The sequence below is a fragment of the Danio aesculapii genome, chromosome 21 (assembly GCF_903798145.1).
Source record: "Danio aesculapii chromosome 21, fDanAes4.1, whole genome shotgun sequence".
NCBI lineage: Eukaryota > Metazoa > Chordata > Actinopteri > Cypriniformes > Danionidae > Danio > Danio aesculapii.
Genome location: NC_079455.1, coordinates 20,034,134 through 20,052,126, shown reverse-complemented (window position 1 = coordinate 20,052,126; position 17,993 = coordinate 20,034,134). Strand labels below are relative to the sequence as shown.

General features: G+C 35.0%; 2 protein-coding genes across 2 annotated transcripts in view; one reads left to right on the top strand and one right to left on the bottom strand.

Moving 5' to 3' along the window:
- Nucleotides 1–1,947, bottom strand: part of mettl27 (methyltransferase like 27) — a 6,071-nt gene extending 4,124 nt beyond the window's left edge. Inside the window, exon 1 of the mRNA XM_056445989.1 lies at nucleotides 1,903–1,947. Coding sequence (XP_056301964.1) covers nucleotides 1,903–1,922 — 20 coding nt within the window. The 5' untranslated portion in view covers nucleotides 1,923–1,947. The remainder of the gene's footprint in view (nucleotides 1–1,902) is intronic.
- Nucleotides 1,309–16,592, top strand: nf2b (NF2, moesin-ezrin-radixin like (MERLIN) tumor suppressor b). Its single transcript, XM_056445988.1, has 17 exons — nucleotides 1,309–1,582; nucleotides 2,186–2,292; nucleotides 2,383–2,508; nucleotides 5,588–5,710; nucleotides 5,860–5,943; nucleotides 6,024–6,092; nucleotides 6,184–6,266; nucleotides 6,347–6,422; nucleotides 8,316–8,453; nucleotides 8,552–8,626; nucleotides 8,707–8,820; nucleotides 9,293–9,415; nucleotides 9,667–9,884; nucleotides 11,553–11,655; nucleotides 11,742–11,881; nucleotides 11,955–12,105; nucleotides 13,784–16,592. The coding sequence occupies exons 2-17, from the start codon at nucleotides 2,203–2,205 to the stop codon at nucleotides 13,829–13,831; spliced, it is 1,761 nt and encodes a 586-aa protein (XP_056301963.1). The 5' UTR covers nucleotides 1,309–1,582; nucleotides 2,186–2,202; the 3' UTR covers nucleotides 13,832–16,592.
- The last annotated feature ends 1,401 nt before the right edge of the window (nucleotides 16,593–17,993 follow it).

The following is a 17,993-nucleotide window of genomic DNA, read 5'->3' as shown; positions in this document are numbered from 1 at the left end:
CAGCCTTAATAACATTAGTTATGACTGAATCGCCTCTTGTTACAGTTCTGAAATGTTTTAAGACAAGCAGGAACTGTTCATGGACCAATGATATTGCCAGATTGAAATGATCTATAGGACAATTTCTTACAGATTATTTACAAGCATTTTACAGACATTTTTATAATTATGTGCAGTCATGTGCAGATACTATACAGCAATGGTCTCAAACCCAATTCCTGGAGGGCCACAGCTCTGCACATTTTAGCTCCGACCACCTCCAACTCACAGCTGCTTAATAGTCTCTAGTAGTCTTGAACACCTTGATTAGTTGGATCAGCTTGGTTTGATTAGGGTTAAAGCAAAACTGTCCAGAGCTGTGGCCCTCCAGAAATTGAGTTTGAGACCATTGCTATTCAGTATGTGACATTTCATCAAGTGGAAAAACTTGGTACTGCACCCAAACAAAATATTTGTAAAAGATATTTAAAAAAAATTTACTGTTTTATTTAGTATTAGAGTAAATCATGATTTAAAAATATATATATATTTCATTTAACAATATAAACTATACTATATTATTATATTCCGATTTATTTTATTTATAATTCAGCAAAAATGTACCAAAGTGTTTTATCTGACAAATAAATAAATAAATATTTTGTAAGTTACTGTTTAGAAGTTGGAAATTTTCTTTACAGGCCATGCTCAAAAAGTATTCAAGAAGGTCATAAATTGATTATAAGTAGTGCTTTAATAAATATAACAAAGCATGATAAACACCCTTACTTATACAAAATATAAAATAAAACATTATTGAACTAAAATATAGTGCATTTATTTCACTAAAATAAAAAACTATAATAATAAATTCAATTAAATAACAACCACACCAATAAAACCAGAGGGCTAAATTAGTAGTAAATTTGTTGTGTTATTATTATTAATATCATTAAATACATCTAGTTAACTGTTATACATCCAATACTTATAACAGAATGATATTATAAAATAAACCAATATAATAAATCAAATACTAATAACATCAGAGGGCTAAATTAGTAATAAATTTGTTGTGTTATTATTATTATTGTCATTGAATATATTTAGTTAACTGTTACACATACAATACTTGCAACATAATGATATTACAAAATAAACCACTATAATAAACTATAGTTAACTGTAATTAAACAAAATGTAGGATAACAATTGCCCCTTACATAATAAATGACGTTCATTTATCTTATTTAGAGATATAAATCATCGTGTAGTGTACGCCATCATAAATAACATTCCTCAACTGCTATTCTCCGTCCAGCAGGAAGAGGGCGGCAAAGAGAACCAACAACAAAGTGCTGCTAACTCCCTATCCAACATTTTCTACTCAAGATAACATCATATTTATATTCCACAATCGTCCAGTTTATAGTTTATTAACAAAATGGACACTCTTTAAACGATTTCTACACTTTCGGAAAAGCTTACAACCATTTCCATGTAGGGGACGGACGAAATCCGGTTTGCATTGTTGTGGTTTAGCGGAGAGCCTGGAAACTCCTCGCCGTGGATCGGGCCTGGTTTAACACATAACCTAATCAAGGTAACTGACTAATATTTGGCTGGTTTCATTCACATATCTTTAATAGTGTTCTGAATGGGTTATATTTATCGTTTAAACGTATACTGTGTCGCTGCGAAGGGAGTAAATTCGCTAGCTTACTTTCTGTCACGTTTAAAGCCAGGATGTATCGTAGCGTTAAGCATTTGAAGTCGTATTCTTCATTCTCGCTAGATATGACAAGGCAGATTGGGTTATATCTTTCTTCTGAATGCTGAAAACTAATAATGTGTTTATTTTAAGGAGAGTGGACATTGTTAAGCTTCAGCATTGTACGGAAAGGACTCATGTATGCGACTTACCTGTGGCTGTGTGACTCCATTCATCATCTGCCTTGTGAAAGCAGCAGTAGTACAGAGATAAATGATCATAATGATTATACATAATAAAGGAAGGAAGAAGTTGAATTAATTTACTAATTTTAGCTCTGATAGACTTTTAAAACATCTAAATTGTTTTATTTATATCTTGATGCACTTTTAGTTTTTATATACATTAAAATAAATGAATGTTAACTTTAACTTTGTTAAATGCTAAATATACTTTGCTATATTAAGGTATTAATGTAATTATTTATGTTTTCAGGTGTATATAAAGACATAATGTCAATTTTGGGTCTGAAAAAGAAGCAACCAAAGACTTTTAAAGTCAAAGTCAGCACTATGGATGCTGAAATGGAGTTCAGTTGTGAGGTAAATTTAGAAAATACATAATACATGTGTCTTTCTGATTCTGTGTCCTAAAATGACATACAAAGATTAATGTTTGTCTTTAACTTTTAGGTCAAATGGAAAGGGAAAGATTTGTTTGACCTGGTATGCAGGACCATCGGCCTGAGGGAAACATGGTTTTTTGGTCTTCGATACACAGTGAAAGACACATATGCCTGGCTGAAGCCTGATAAACGGGTGAGATGTAATTGTAGTTTAGTGTGAACCAGAGGTCTTCTCAGGTCCTAAAATCTGTTCCCAATCCAAATCACTACTCGCCAAACCCAATATACAGAAATTCTTTTTTTAAAAAGGAAAACTTGACCCAAGACAAACCCAATTAAATAAGACCAATTGGCATTTATTTTTTTAACCCAAAAGTAAACTGCATTGAAGTAGGGCTGCACAATATAGCATTTCAGCATTTATATCGAAATGTGTTTGTCTACAATAGTCACATCACAGGATGTGCAATGTTGAGTTGGGGTTATAGTTGATCAGCACAACAGTTGAGAATAAATGAGAATTTGTGGAATGATTGCAAATTATTAGCATAACAGAGTGAACGTTTATAATTTGCATGTTTTAAAGGAATTTCAAGAGAGTTTAAAACATTTGGGCACAAAAAAGTAAATTTGTGACTTCAAAGAATAATAATTCTACTGAATTATTAATACAATGTAGACTATACTGTGTTATTTTAGATTTCATTATTCAATTTCTGTAACTGAATACTGTTTTGACTCTCCGGAAAACCAAAAAGCACTGTTTATTTGACTTTTTTGATTGCTCTATTGTGTTATTTTCCCTCACAAAATTAACCCAATCAATCTAAATTAAGGATTAATTTCCAAATGGAGCTATTCAAGCTAGCTCGTGAAATTTTATTAATATTTCAATTAATATCACAGAGAAACAAAATATCACAATGTCAGATTTTTCCAATATCGTGCAGCCCTATATTGAAGTGTGCACTGCCTAAAGCCTTGCAGTCATCAAGTTAAAATCCTGCTGACAGATATGGCCTCTGCTCCATTATTTTCACTGATGTATTTGCTTATTTTTACTTTAAATTATTGCCTTAGTCAAGTTATTTCTGGGCCCAGCTTTCAATTGTGACCAGTGGCTTCTGCACACAAACACACACACAAAAAACGCATTGCATTAACACACTACATAATGAAGCAAGTGGTGTTTCCTGGTTTTATCTTTTATCAATAAGGACATATTTCTTTGTTTGAGGTTACAAATGCTTCTTCCATTTGTTTGTAAATTTCTTAAAACTACTAATTGCTCAAGTACATGCTGAAATCCTTAAAGCTTATTCACTTATCACTCCGCTATGATGATCACATCAAGTTTTCATGTCTTATTGGTAGGGCCAAGCAGAATCTGCAGACATTTCTTAACGTTTCTGCGCATAATTTTGTAAAAAAAAATCTGCAGATTTATGCAAATTGGTTTTGGGAGTATCGTAACTAGAAACTTTATGTATGAAATAAAAGCAATACCTTTTTAACTTTTATTTAATGTAAACAATGCAAATCCAATTAGATCCACTTAGTTGGTAAACAAAGCACGTCTCTCAAATAATATGTCTACTAAAAGACAGAAAATACTACTTTACAAACTTAATTTGTAAATAAATCATATAAACATTTTCATATTAGTCAATAATATTACTGAAATTAATTTAAAAACTGAATAAATATAAATTTGCACACATTTACAGAAGTTAATAAATAGACTCAATGATGGATTTTTGCACACGGCGATTCCGCATGGGCCTTCTTATTGGGTGCATTTTCAAAAAGCAAAATTTTAAATTAACCAAGACCTGAGGCCACTAAACTAACCTGTGTCCAAGGCACAAAACCCACTTGGGTCTCCATTCAAACTATGGGTTTTTAGATTTATGTGACCTATAAAAACCTAGAGCAAGAACAAGTACCCAAAATACAAATGTGTTGTTAATGTACTCACCGTTGTAGGTCATCCATAATGTAGCTGACTTTTTAAGTGCAGTGTAACATTGAATATAATTTAATTTCTGCTGACACTGTGGTCCTTAGTGATTAATATAACACAAATAAACAGTAAAAAACAAACAGATAAGATTAGGTTAGATTCAGCTTTATTGTTATAACACATCTGCAAGTACAAGACAACGAAATGCAGTTTAGGTCTAACCAGGAGTGCAATAGCAGCAAGTGCAGGATATAAGTTATAAAGTGCAATTATAGAAAAACTAGGGGTAATATTTACAGATGGATGTACCATGAACATTATATACAGGTTGTATTAGCTATGAACAGAGATTTACAATAGATGAATATATGTACAGGTTGCTATTAATAGTCAGTAGTATGCAGATAGATATGAAAATAATTATAAATGTATACATGCAGTGGATATGTACAATTCAAGACCAATTAGTGCAATAAAGTGAAATATAGGGAAGAATAAATTAATAACCGTGATATTGAAATCTTGTGAAGCAAATTGTTGGTCTGTATAAAAAACTGAACGTTATTTTCTAAATTAATACCTCTAACCTCCTAGGACTTGAGCACGTTTTAGCTCTTAAAGTGGCTATTTAAAATAATTTGAAAGGTTTATATTTCGTTACAGACATACAGTGTCATCCAGCAACTGTTTTGCAGCATATGAAATGCCCCAAACACTATTTTTAACTGTCCAAATTGGGGGAGAAAAGTTTTGTTTTTACTCTCTGATAGTGTCAGCAAGTAAAAAAAAAATTCTATGTTAAATATGCATAAAAATTTTTAGGGAAAGTGTTTATGTAAATTCGGACCATGAGTCCACATATATGGACATCATTTTCCTCTAAAAGTACATCGTATCAAAAGATGATACTTAGGTTTTTATTTTAATTAGGTTCTAATAAGCACAAATAGCAAAGAGAAATAAAAAAATCCATGTAAAAAAACACATTGGGCCTTAAGAGGTTAATCCACGGTCCCAGAAAAACAGTGTTGTGTCGTGGTGTTGGCCATTGATTTTGACCACTGATTTTCATAAGACCTCGATGTGACTTCAGAAGCAATTTGTTTTGATGTTGTTTTGCCTCCATATACTTCTCTGACTCACAAAGTATTTATTGACTTTTATTTTTTAAACCACCAAGCATCATGAATGAACATCATGAATAGCTTAAGGATGAGCAAATGAAAAGGCAATTTTTATTGTTTGTTTGAATTATTCCTATAAAATAGCAAACCCCTCACAATTTTGTTGACTTTTTAAATCCATCTAGGTTCTGGATCAAGAGGTTCCAAAGGACTCGCCGATAACATTTCACTTTCTTGCTAAATTCTTCCCTGAAAAAGTTGAGGACGAGCTCGTTCAGGAAATTACTCAGCACCTCTTCTTCTTACAAGTATGTGGGAGTTGTTCTTGTGAATTTGGCATGATTGCTCTCCATGATGGTCTTTTCCGCTGTACAGAAACCTCATTTGGGGGAATGAATAATCCTGTTTTCTTCAGGCAAAATTCTTGAAATTAAAACCCCTTCTGTGTTTTACAAAGGTCAAAAAGCAGATACTAGATGAGGAGATATTTTGTTCTCCAGAAGCCTCCGTTCTTTTAGCATCATATGCTGTTCAAGCCAAGGTAAGTCTCCGTATTAGTGTTTAATGAAAGGACACACATAATTGATATTGTTTTTATTAAATATGACTTTCTTTCTGCAGTACGGGGACTACGATCCAAACTTTCACAAGCCAGGTTTCTTAGCTCAAGATGAACTCTTGCCCAAAAGAGTGAGTAATGGCTCTACTCCACTACTTGAAAATAAGCCAGCATTTGCATTCATTAGGATGGTTTATGTCATTTGTGTGCTTTATTGTGCAGGTGTTGATGCAGTATCAGATGACACCAGATATGTGGGAGGAGAAGATAACCGCTTGGTATGCTGAACACAGAAACATCACAAGGTAAAACTGTGCACGTCCTGCTGCTGTGTGTGTGTCTAAACTACCATGAAAGATGAACTACAATTGAGCTTTGTTTGTAGGGACGAGGCTGAGATGGAATATCTTAAAATAGCCCAGGATCTAGACATGTATGGAGTTAGCTACTTTTCGATTACAGTAAGTATTTTTTTTAAAGTTGGCTTGAAATGGAATTTTCAGTAGTCCATTTTTCCATATAGTTATAAATAGGGATGTCCCGATCAGGTTTTTTTGCCCTGGAGTCCAAGTCATTTGATTTTGAGCATATACCGATACTGAAACCTGATCCGATACTTCTATAATGCATAAAAAAAAGAATAAAGAAAAGTGAAGAAACAGATCCAGGATGTTCCTTACTTTTATTTCATTCACCTTCTTTTAACCTTCGGCAACTCTGTTAACAAACAGAGCGCTTCTGTGAGGTAGCTTGAACAATCGAGTAATAAATAATATCAATTCTTCACTTTTGGACTTTTTAGTGAACAGTAAAAATAAAACAAATCTAATATAAAAACAAATAGCACCTCAACTTAAAATACCCGGCAGGCATGTAAACAAAAAAATAAATAAAAGTGCCACAGTGTTTGCAAAGCCAGTAATGTGCTTTTAGGAGCTGCACTCCTCACTCTTACTGCCATCACAGTGGTAAGTTTCTCTTAATTAAAACTGACATCTTTACCTTGTCAGGTTTGAGGCTGTTTCTGTTCTCATTAAGGATGTTTGCAATGACACTAAAAAGTCTCATCAACTTTTATAATACCTTCAGACCGCAGACATACTCGCAATGTCTGCTTCAAAGAATGAACGATGAAAGATGAAAGAACCAGATTAAAGTGTATTAGGGATTACAACCATCTAATCACATTTACATTCATTTAGTCTCCTAAATACTTCACTGTAAATATGATTGGATGGTTGCGCATTGTAATTGGTGGAGCTCATGTGAGTGACAGATTGATCCCGCCCTTCTGTCAGTCAACACTATCATAACAGAGAAGAAATGAATGAATAATACAATAAAAAAATTGTCAAGTTTGATTCCATATTGACCGTAAAAGATTTTTCCAATTGAACACAACCTTACATGAAATGAAAGTATAGTGGAGTCCATAATACATTTGGGATTTTGATACATTTATATGTAAACAGTGGTCCCTCATTATTAGTGGAAGTTAAAAATAACTCGCAATAGGTAAAATCCGCGAAGTAGTCCGCTTTATTTTTTGCAATTATTCTAGATGTTTTAAGGCTTTAAAAGCCCTCACCACACACTTTATACTGTTTTTTTTTTTAGACAGGCATTAACATTTTCAAATTTGTCTCTCTTGTTTAAACACTCTCAAAGTTTAAACCTTCATAGCAAAATAAGTCCAGTATTATAGAATGAAACCAAAGATCAAAACCATTTGATCTTCATTTATTTATTCCATAATGGCACCCTACAGCCGCATAACTTCTACCTTCCTTTAGCGTGTGCGATGGTTAGCATCTTCCTCTGCCTTGTGGGTGCTACTGTAGGTGCCTTTGACGGCGCAGAACGTTTCATCGACATTGTGGAGAGAAGACTTGCAACAGTACAGTACAGAACTTCAGAGTCACACTACTAGCTATCGAAGATTTATGTAAATTTGGCAAGCTGAACGCATTCTGTACTGTACAGGATACACGGCACAGGTGATTGATTGACAATGGTCTACAGCCAGTAAGCACACAGAACACAATGCACTAATCAGGACGCAGAACAAAATGCACTGCAGAAAAAAGCATGTCAAATTGCACGAAAAAATCTGCGAAAAGTCAACCGCGTTATAGCGAGGGACCAATGTAATATATATATTTTTATATTTGTATTTGTTTAATATTTTCTTTAATTTTCACATTTTGATAATCAATGTTGTTTAATTACCTTTACCCTTTTATGACATTTGTGGTGCTTTTTTTTCTTTTCTTCCTAGCATTTTTTTGTCCACAACATGGTTAATTTCTCACTCTAATGTACAATTCCAACTGTCCCACTCTGATGTTTCACAGCAAAATAAGAGGGACACAGAGCTTCTTCTTGGAGTTGATGCTCAGGGTCTTCACATCTACAACCCCAACAACAAGCTCAGCCCTAACAAATCCTTCCCCTGGAGTGGAATTCGAAACATCTCCTACAGCGAGAAAGAGGTTGAAAGATAACTTCTTTTTTTAAACCAAAAATATGCAAACAATTATACAGAACTGTCACCAAAATATTTAAACATTCCGTATATGTCTCTTATCAGTTTACTATCAAACCACTGGACAAGAAAAAGGAAGTTTTTAAATTCTACTCATCCCAGCTCAGAGTTAACAAACTGGTGAGTTACTTCTATAAGTATTTGTGTAATAAAGTGTATCCAAATAGTTGCTAATGTCAGATTTTTACTGTTCATTTTAGATCTTACAGCTGTGTATTGGGAACCATGACCTGTTCATGAGGAGGAGGAAGGTGGATTCAATAGAGGTGCAGCAGATGAAGGCTCAGGCCAAAGAGGAGAAAGCCAGGAAAAAGGTCATTTTGCTTCCATTTTTTAATTGTTAACCATATGAATGAGTGGTGTTGCACATCTTATGAATTGTTCTCTTTATGAATTTAATGTTTATGCTGATATATAAATTGAAAAATAGTAAACAATTATGCATTTAAACATGAAAATATACATGTTTAAGGTGTTAGTTAAAGGCAGTACAATATTTTTTAGAATGAACACTTGTAATAAAGAGTCCTGAAACAAATGTTTTTATCTCAAAGCTATTAAGAAGCTAATGCAAACTGAGCTTTTAATAACAAGAACCGATTGTGAATATATTGTATTAGTGACAAAATGCATTGAGCCTAAATAAACATTACAGATTTACAGAACAATTAGTGTAATTAGAAAAACGACTGTCATTTTTATGATTTATATTAAAATGTTTGTCTCATCTAGCACTTTCTTTTGTCTGATGTCTGCCTTTGATTTATGGTTTGTGTTTGTGTCTAGGTTGAACGTCAGATTCTTGCACGGGAGAAGCAGATGAGAGAGGAAGCGGAGCGAGCGAAAGAAGAGATGGAGCGGCGTATGTTTCAGCTGCAGGACGAGGCTCGAATGGCCAATGAAGCTCTAGTGAGGGTTTTGCCAAGCTTGAAATTGAGCGATGCCAAATAGTTTGCTTTCTTTCCCCCGCCAGCTTGTGTTTTATGTCCTCAGAGGCCCTGAAGTATAAAAGTATGTGATCCAGACGTAAATTTGAGATGAACTGCAGACGTATTGAGGTCTAAACCATTGTCCTGGGCTCCCATTAGAATTCCAGTCAGGCTGTGAAACTCCCCGCGCTTGTGACTGTAAGTCTTTCTTATCGCTTTTCCTTTCTGCAGCTGCGCTCCGAGGAAACAGCCGACCTTCTGGCGGAGAAAGCCCAGATCGCTGAGGAGGAGGCCAAGCTGCTGGCCCACAAAGCGGCAGAGGCTGAACAGGAGAGGCAGAGGCTGGAGGTCACGGCTCTTAAAACCAAAGAAGAGAAGAGGCTGATGGAGCAGAAGATGAGAGAAGCAGAACAACTGGCCGTTAAGCTTGTTGAGCAGTCAGAGAGGAGGTGGGCCATTGATATCAACACTAGAAAAAAATTTGCATCAGTAATGATCTTGTTAAAAATGCAAAAAATGGCAGTTATGTCAGCATTTACTGACCCTCATGTCATCACAAACCCATATGATTTTTGTTCATCTTTTTTACACAGATATCTGAGAGAACAGAAAATTCTGTTTCATTAAAAACCTGTTTACTCAAAACTCTGATGCGTCAAGACATTTATAAAATGTGTCCATATGAATCAAAAACAAAATAAATCTAAGTTCAAAAATACAAATCAAGCAGTTTATTCCAAGCCTTTTGAAGAGACGCATTGATTTATAAGGTTTAGTTTATTATGACTTTTATTCACATTTAACAGGGGTTCTGCAGGCTCTTTAAAAGCCTTAAATTTCAAAAACTACATTTTAGGCCTTAAAAAGTCTTAAATTAACTGGAATATTATAGTGTAGGTCTTCATTTATGTCTTCATTTTTCTATATTCATGTAAACAGGATTTCTGCAGGGTCTTAAAAAGTTTTAAATCTCAAAATCCAAAATTTAGACCTTAAATTTAAAAGTCTTAAATTTACTGAAATAGTGTGTTGATGGTCTTAAATCTTTTTTAAACAGGTCTTGAATTTCCGTTGTTCATGTATTGCTACCAAATCTGGCCAAAACCCATACGATCACCAACAATCATCTCAATAAAACTTAAAACATTTTATTTAAAAGTGTAATTTTTAACTCTATAATAATGGTTTAAATATTTTCCTTACAGTAACATTTGTTTAAATGTTCTCCATCTATTTACTGCTGAGGACACAGACCTGGACAGATTATTGTGCATAGATTTGGTTTATTATTGTTTTTAAAACTTTTAAAACATTTGCAACATGTTTTTGAATGTTATTCAAACATGTTATTTTTGAATCTTTAGATAAAGCTTTAAAAATTATTACACATGAGCTTAGGTTTTTGAGTGTCTGCTTTACGCCTATCAGCTATAGCTAACTAAAAACTAAGCAACTTCATTTGCAGTAATAAAGCAAGCTCTTTATTTTAGCTGTCTTCTTTTATGGACTGCTCTTTTCATCTTGCTGTATAAATGCTTTTAAGTTATATGTGTTTAAACCATTTAATGTTCGCTCATGACCTCAGAGTTAACAGAGAAAGTTGATGGTCAGTGTCATGATACAGACAAAGCCTCATTGCACTGGTTTAGCTTTGTCACACTCAAAACTGATGCTATTATCCTGAGTTTGTTCTGCCACCATCATGGTACAGGCCACTGGAGTTTTTAGATTCTGGTTGTGGCTTTGGAATGAAAAGATAATCTTTAAATTACAAATATACTCTCATTATTTTAAATATTAATAAAATTAATGAAAACAATAGCTTACAGAATTCAGATTTTCATTCTTAATTAGATATTGCTTAAACATTTTCAATGAATTATTCAAGTAAACAGAAATATTTATATAATTGTTGAATATTAAAGCCGCCCGGTTATCCTCATCAAAAGGTTTAAACACACGCACGCATACACGCACGCACACACACACACACACACGCACACACACACACACACACACAATTGAATGTCCTTTTTAAAAAATACTAAAATGTTTCTCCATACTGTGCCATGATTCTTCTTTTTAATGAAAGAAGTTCCGTTTTTTTTGGCCTTCAGGCTAAAAGAGGCAGACCACCTGAAACAAGATCTGAATGAAGCTAAAGATGCAGAACGGAGGGCAAAGCAGAAACTTCTAGAAATCACCAAAACCACATATCCTGTAATGATTTGTAATCAATAATTTGTGACTGATGTATTCTGTTTATTGCCTTCATTATTATTTTAAAACATGTCATCTGTGCTCAGTTAATAGCAGCGTACTCCAACCCTCCTCCACCAGCTGGACCAGAGAGTCCAGAAATGGCAATAGAGATGGGCAACCCCATCCAAATGGACTTTAAAGACTCGGATATGAAGAGACTTTCAATGGAGATTGAGAGAGAACGGTATGAACTTGAACAGGTTTTGTTTGAAGATCTATTGTGAATCAAAGCTTAACATACTGTATGTCTGTGTCAGGCTCGAGTATATGGAGAAGAGCAAACATCTTCAAGACCAGCTAAAGGAGCTCAAGTCAGAGATTGAATCCTTGAAGCTGGAAGAACAGCAGCAGGCTGGCATTTACAACCTCAGGAGTTATGCTGAACCGCCTTATATCCCACACAGCAATGTAAGAACATTCACTTTATCCTACTTATTGCATCTGCTTTTCCGCATTAGTTAATACATGGACAAGAAAATATTGATTTGACTTCTGTGCAAAACTTCTGTGGTGAAAAAGCAGCTTTTAGACTCTATGAAAAGGGCTGCCATACTGCTTATCATTAATTTAAAAAGTCTTAATACATCAATAATAAATATTTAAATCTGTTGTGGGCACTCAAGCTGTAAAGATTCCTTTTTTGAGTTCATTTTAAAACAGATTTGTGAATCTGGAACTGGAAACTGACTCTGACTGAATCATTTAAATCAGTGAGTTGTTGACTCGAACAGATGGAATTGGATCAGTCTAGTCCTTGAATTAAATTGTGCTTATTCTGTAAACTGCACCTACATATTATTTAAAAAAAAAAGGCTAATTCATGAATTAAAAAATGATTTCGTGCTTCCCACAGGTTTGAAATATACTTGAGGTGGTAGCCGGATTGAAACACATCCTTTACCCACGGCATATAAATGGTTAACTACATGTGACAAACAAAAAAAATGAGATTTTTTTATTTTTTATTTTATTCTTTTTATTTATTATGACACTGTTATACACCGTTTCTTTTAATGGGTTAAAGTTTAAAAAAACACTGTTGAAATAAAATAATCCACTGTTTCTCTTATTTTTATGCTATTTAGGAGCCATCTGCACTCCTAACAACACAACCCATAACAACCCAAATCCGCTAGCAAAAAATGCACACTTAGGCCTCGTTTACACTAATACGTCTTGGTTTTTAAATGGCATTTTTAAACGAAATCGATCCACATCCACACTGGCATTTCACCTAGCATTTCTGAACAGCCCTCCGTCCACACTACCGCTGAAAACGCACATCACGTGACCACACACACACTGTCATGCGCTGGAGACAGCGGGTCCAGGTGGTCAGTACACTGCTTCAATCTTTTGCTTTCATGCTTGTACTTAGTAATATTAGGGAAAACCTCAGATACTGTTGGTTGTGCACCTTTTTTACCAACCAAGTTTGTCGACGCCATTAAAATGACACAGATCACTCTGCCTATTCATGCCAGAGTCTTGCGGATAAAGTGATTTGACATTTGTGTGTAACTTATCTTTATTTATTAATGATTCGGTTATGGGTAAAACTAAGACAATGCGGGTCAGTTAGTTGAAACGGTAGGCTACAAATTATTAATTCGTTATGAATTAATTTATTATTCCTAAATAACTAATTCACTTCCGCCTATGACGACGATGCCATCGTCCATCAGCGATGTTTCATATTAGATATCAAACGATGCAAAATTGGTTCACAACAATTGTTATCATGAAATAACTCCCCTCTGAAAGTTGCGACTAACCAACCAGTCAGAAAAAACATTCCAGAGAGTCATGTGATAATAGCAGAATAAAACATTGTTTTGATTTCCAGCAATAACTGTGAAAATAACTAATTCATCTAAAGCAACCAAATCAATCAGACATTTAAGAAGATATTTTAAATTGATCAACAGTAGCAGATTATTACAAAACAGTTTTTTTTGTAGTTGGAAGACCTGTGCTGAACCACAAAGTTTCTTTTTCTTTCCTTTCAGATTCTTGTCATGAAATAGTTCACATTCCTCATAAGACTGCAACAATGTACTTATTCTGCTGTTTCTGTCTCCTGCAGAGAAACTCAGCCTACATGGCTCAGATGGCCTTCTACGAAGAAGTGTGAAAGAACAATCCGGGCTCTGTTGGAGGAGCGGCAGGGTCTGGAGGAACAGTTTGCAGCTATCACTGAAGCATGCATGTACACCAAAAATGCAGCAACCTCATATACTGTGCTTTTTGAAAATTAATATATTTCTCTACCAGCCAGTTTTTGGTTTTGTGTACACCTCAAACGTCATGTATTACTAATATCACAAACAGTTTGGCACTTTCAAGCATATGAAACTGTGTTTGTTGATCACCTGCCAAAAACATGTCAGAAATGCGTGCTCTGCATTAAGGGATATTTCTGTGCCTTAAGATTTTAGCAGGTTTTAACACCACCAGAAAAAAAACACTACGGTTTAGAATGTATTTTACCTTCTACTCTTTTCCTATGGGATGATTGATCATTTTAACACTAGGTGCCTTTAACACGACACAGATTTGGAGAGGATAGTTCACCCAGAAATGTAAATTTGCTGTTAATTTACTCACACTCCAGTCATACAAGATGTAGGTGACTTGACTTTTTAATTTCTTCAGTAGAACGTTATTACTTGGGGAATCATAAATTGCAAACATACAGCTATACCAGCACTTTGAGAGTTAAAAAAACATTCAGGCTAAACAAAATTAACATGTGGCTCATGGTGATAAACTGAGTTCTTATAATTTGGTTTTATGCAAGAAACTGGACATTATTTACAACTTTTTTTATCCTTCAGCCAGTCTAACAGTCTAGACCAGGGGTGTCCAAACTTAGTCCTGGAGGGCTGGTGTCCTGCATAGTTTAGCTCCAACTTCCTTCAACACATTTACCTGGAAGGTTTAGTATACTTGGAAAGATCTTGGTTAGCTGCTTCAGGCGTGTTTAATTGGGGTTGGAATTAAAATATGCAGGACACTGACCCTCCAGGACTGAGGTTGGCCACCCCTGGCCTAGACGTTCAATTAACTGCATTTTGCCTTTTCAGCAGAAATGACTGTGATCAGGGCTGGTGCGTCCATAGAGTCCACAGAATAATGAGGGCGGTGTCCGCAACAATCACAATGACCCCCCCCATAGGTCTTCACTTCGCAAACTGGTCACTTTTGTTTTCACTTTCAGATTAAGGGCGGCGTGATCGTCACTTGCCTAGAGCGCCAGTTCAACTTGTAACCACAGATACATGGACACTGGAGCGTTTTAAAGCTGTGAAGATCAGTTGATTCATTAGTGGATCGCTCGTCCAGCTGATCTTCACAGCTTTAAAATGCTCCAGTGTCCCTGTATCCGTGGTTACACTCACTAAACAGTGGTGAGCTCGGTGAACTGATAACCTTCACAGCCAATCACAGTAATTTCTGTTGAGCACGTGAACACAATGGAATATCAGTGCTGTTTAAGAACGTGCTCAACAGAGCTCAAATGTTGGTGGACGTTTTTAAAATACGAGTACCGATTGGTATCGAATTCCAGTATTGTGACAACACTACTTTTAGTTGTTTTGACTCTTAGAAGTGCCTGTACTTTTTTTTTAAATCAAGGTTTCCCCTAAATGTTTTTAATGTTCTACTGGAAAAATCGAATCTGGGCTAAGATTAACAACATACTTTATTATTATTATTTTTTTGGATGAACTATGCTTTTCACTGCAATATCTGTGAATGGAAATTGATTTTAAGTATTCGCCTGTCTTGAACGTTGGACTGTGTTCTTCATCGATTTTGTTTCTTCAAGCTTCTTGACTATATAGATGATTGATATTTTCTAGTCCACTCCAGTGCCTTTTGGAAAAGCTTGCACTACTCATTGAGCTGAGTGATTCTTTGCCCATGCTCTCTCTTTTTCTGCTGTATGACTGGTCATATAACCTGCTTGTTGAGCGCATCAGCTAAAACAGCTCTATCAAATTCAGGAACGGAGGTAGATTGATGGCCTCTCTGTTTATAAATGTGCTGTACTCATCCATTTTGGCTGGAGACTGTTAAATCTGTGACAGTTTTTGATATAGTGATCCACAGGCAGATTTATTAGTTTATCTGCCTTTTTCGGTGCCTAAATCGACTGATGCTTGGGCTTAGTGTTATGGTTATGAGCCATGTTAACATTTGATCACATTTCCATCTGAGTAGCATTTCAGATCTTTAAAAACAGTTGTTTTTTTGTCCTTTGTTTCAAAACACAATGTATGGAACTACACAGGATACATTTTGCACTCTTTTTTTTTGGGATGCTCTTGGATATAAAGACTGTTGCAGAAATGTTGATGAGAAATGAATTTGTGCGCTCGTATATAAAGGGATGTGTTATGATGTTGGTTGTTTAAAGATTGTTATGCCTCATTACGTTACAGCTGATTTTGCAGCATGCTATATTTTCAGCTAAATATATGCATTAAGATGTATTTTGGAGCAGTATGTTTTGTAAATACACTACATGCATTGCTAAGTCTTAGTTTAAGTAGTAGAAGACATTCCTGTTATCGCACAATAGCTTGAGTTGTCTTAAAACCGAGTGACTTCACAAGGCAATTGTTCATGTTTTAATGAATGCCACAAACCCCTGCCAGTTTGATTTGGTATTTGTGTTTTTCATCCAGTTGCACCACATAACCTTGTGTTTTTGGCATGGATTTCATGACACTGCAATCTACAAGGATGACTTTTTTTTCCGTGTTTGATGGAAATGTTTATCAGAGCACAAACTGCCTATGTTTAATGTGCCATGGATTCAGACACATTGTCATGTCGCATGTGCAGTGAATTGTAAACTGATATACAAATAAACTGCATTAAAGGTGTTTTATTTGTGCTGTGTGTTTGACTTCTGCCGAAAAACAAAACAGCAAAACGTGAAAATCTAATTTGTCAGAGCATGTATCTTACACTTGCTGAGTTTATCCGCAGAACAGCCAGTGCTTCCGTGGTTTCTCTCCTGAGGTTAAAGTACGAAGTGAACGAAGTCTGTGACAGTATAAAAACGTTACGGTTACGGCCAAAAGAGGGAGTAATAAGCCACCTTTTCGGCTGGAAATCTCTCTTCCAGTTGTCTACTGGTAATTTTGCAATTAATAGACCGTTTATTAAGTTTACGCAATTGAATACAAGCCTGCAAGTCTTTACAATGCCACACACACACACTATGATACTAGATTATGGGATTTATGAAACTTATAACTTTCAAATTGATGGAGGTTTTGTTTACTAAATCTAAACTCAAAGTAAGTTAGCACTGACTAGCTTCAGTTTTACTACACATACCATATTGTGTAGCAAACTATGAAGAATTTGTGGTTACCACGTGTTTGGTTTTTTTATTTGTTGTGATGCCACGAGTAGGCCTATCTGTCAAAATACGGCAGTCTAGCTTTGTTAAAAGAAACCGTGAGGTGTGAAATAGATTTATTTATCATGTAACATTTCTGAGGAATTATTAGTACTTTTTTTTAATCCACGTAGGTCTGTCTGTACGTCATTGGCCTTTTCAAACCAAACTTGAGGACGCTGGATACATCTCAAATGAAAAACAGGTAGGCCTTGACATATCTCAAACTAAAGAATGTTTTCAGTTTCATTAATATAATTAAAAATATATGTTATCGCTCTCTTTTCAATACTTTAAGAGCTTGTTATCGTTTCTGTTACTAACCAAGAAATAGTAGGCTTAACATTTTATTTGAGTTTTATTATTAGTTACCATTTCTTTCACCAGTCTTTCTATGGTTAGTAGTATAACGAAACCATGGCGAATTTTTGAGTATCATATCAACTATAACACTCATCATGGTTTTGGTGTGTTTTGTAGTAAAATCCTCATAAGAAAAAAAAACTTTTAGTTGGTCGACTGATTTTTAGCTGGTGGTTTAAGATTTTGGTTGGTCAACCAGCCGAGTTTCAGAGGTTTGACCAGCTTGAGCTTGGTTTTACCAGCGAACCGGTATAGAAATCATCAAAAGCCCTCTAAATCCAGGTTAGTCTACCAGAGCTTAAACCGCCCCCCCCCCAGTAGTATCTCTCTTTTTCAGCAGTGAAATAATTGAATTAAATCATAAGTAATTTATAATAAATACTAAATAGTGTTTTTGAACCATACTATAAGAAAGTATAATAAATCTGTTGTGATAATTTTTGTTGTTGTTGTAGTGATACAGCATATAAAGAACCCTATACTGTACTAGTTTTTTACATCTATATACAGTATA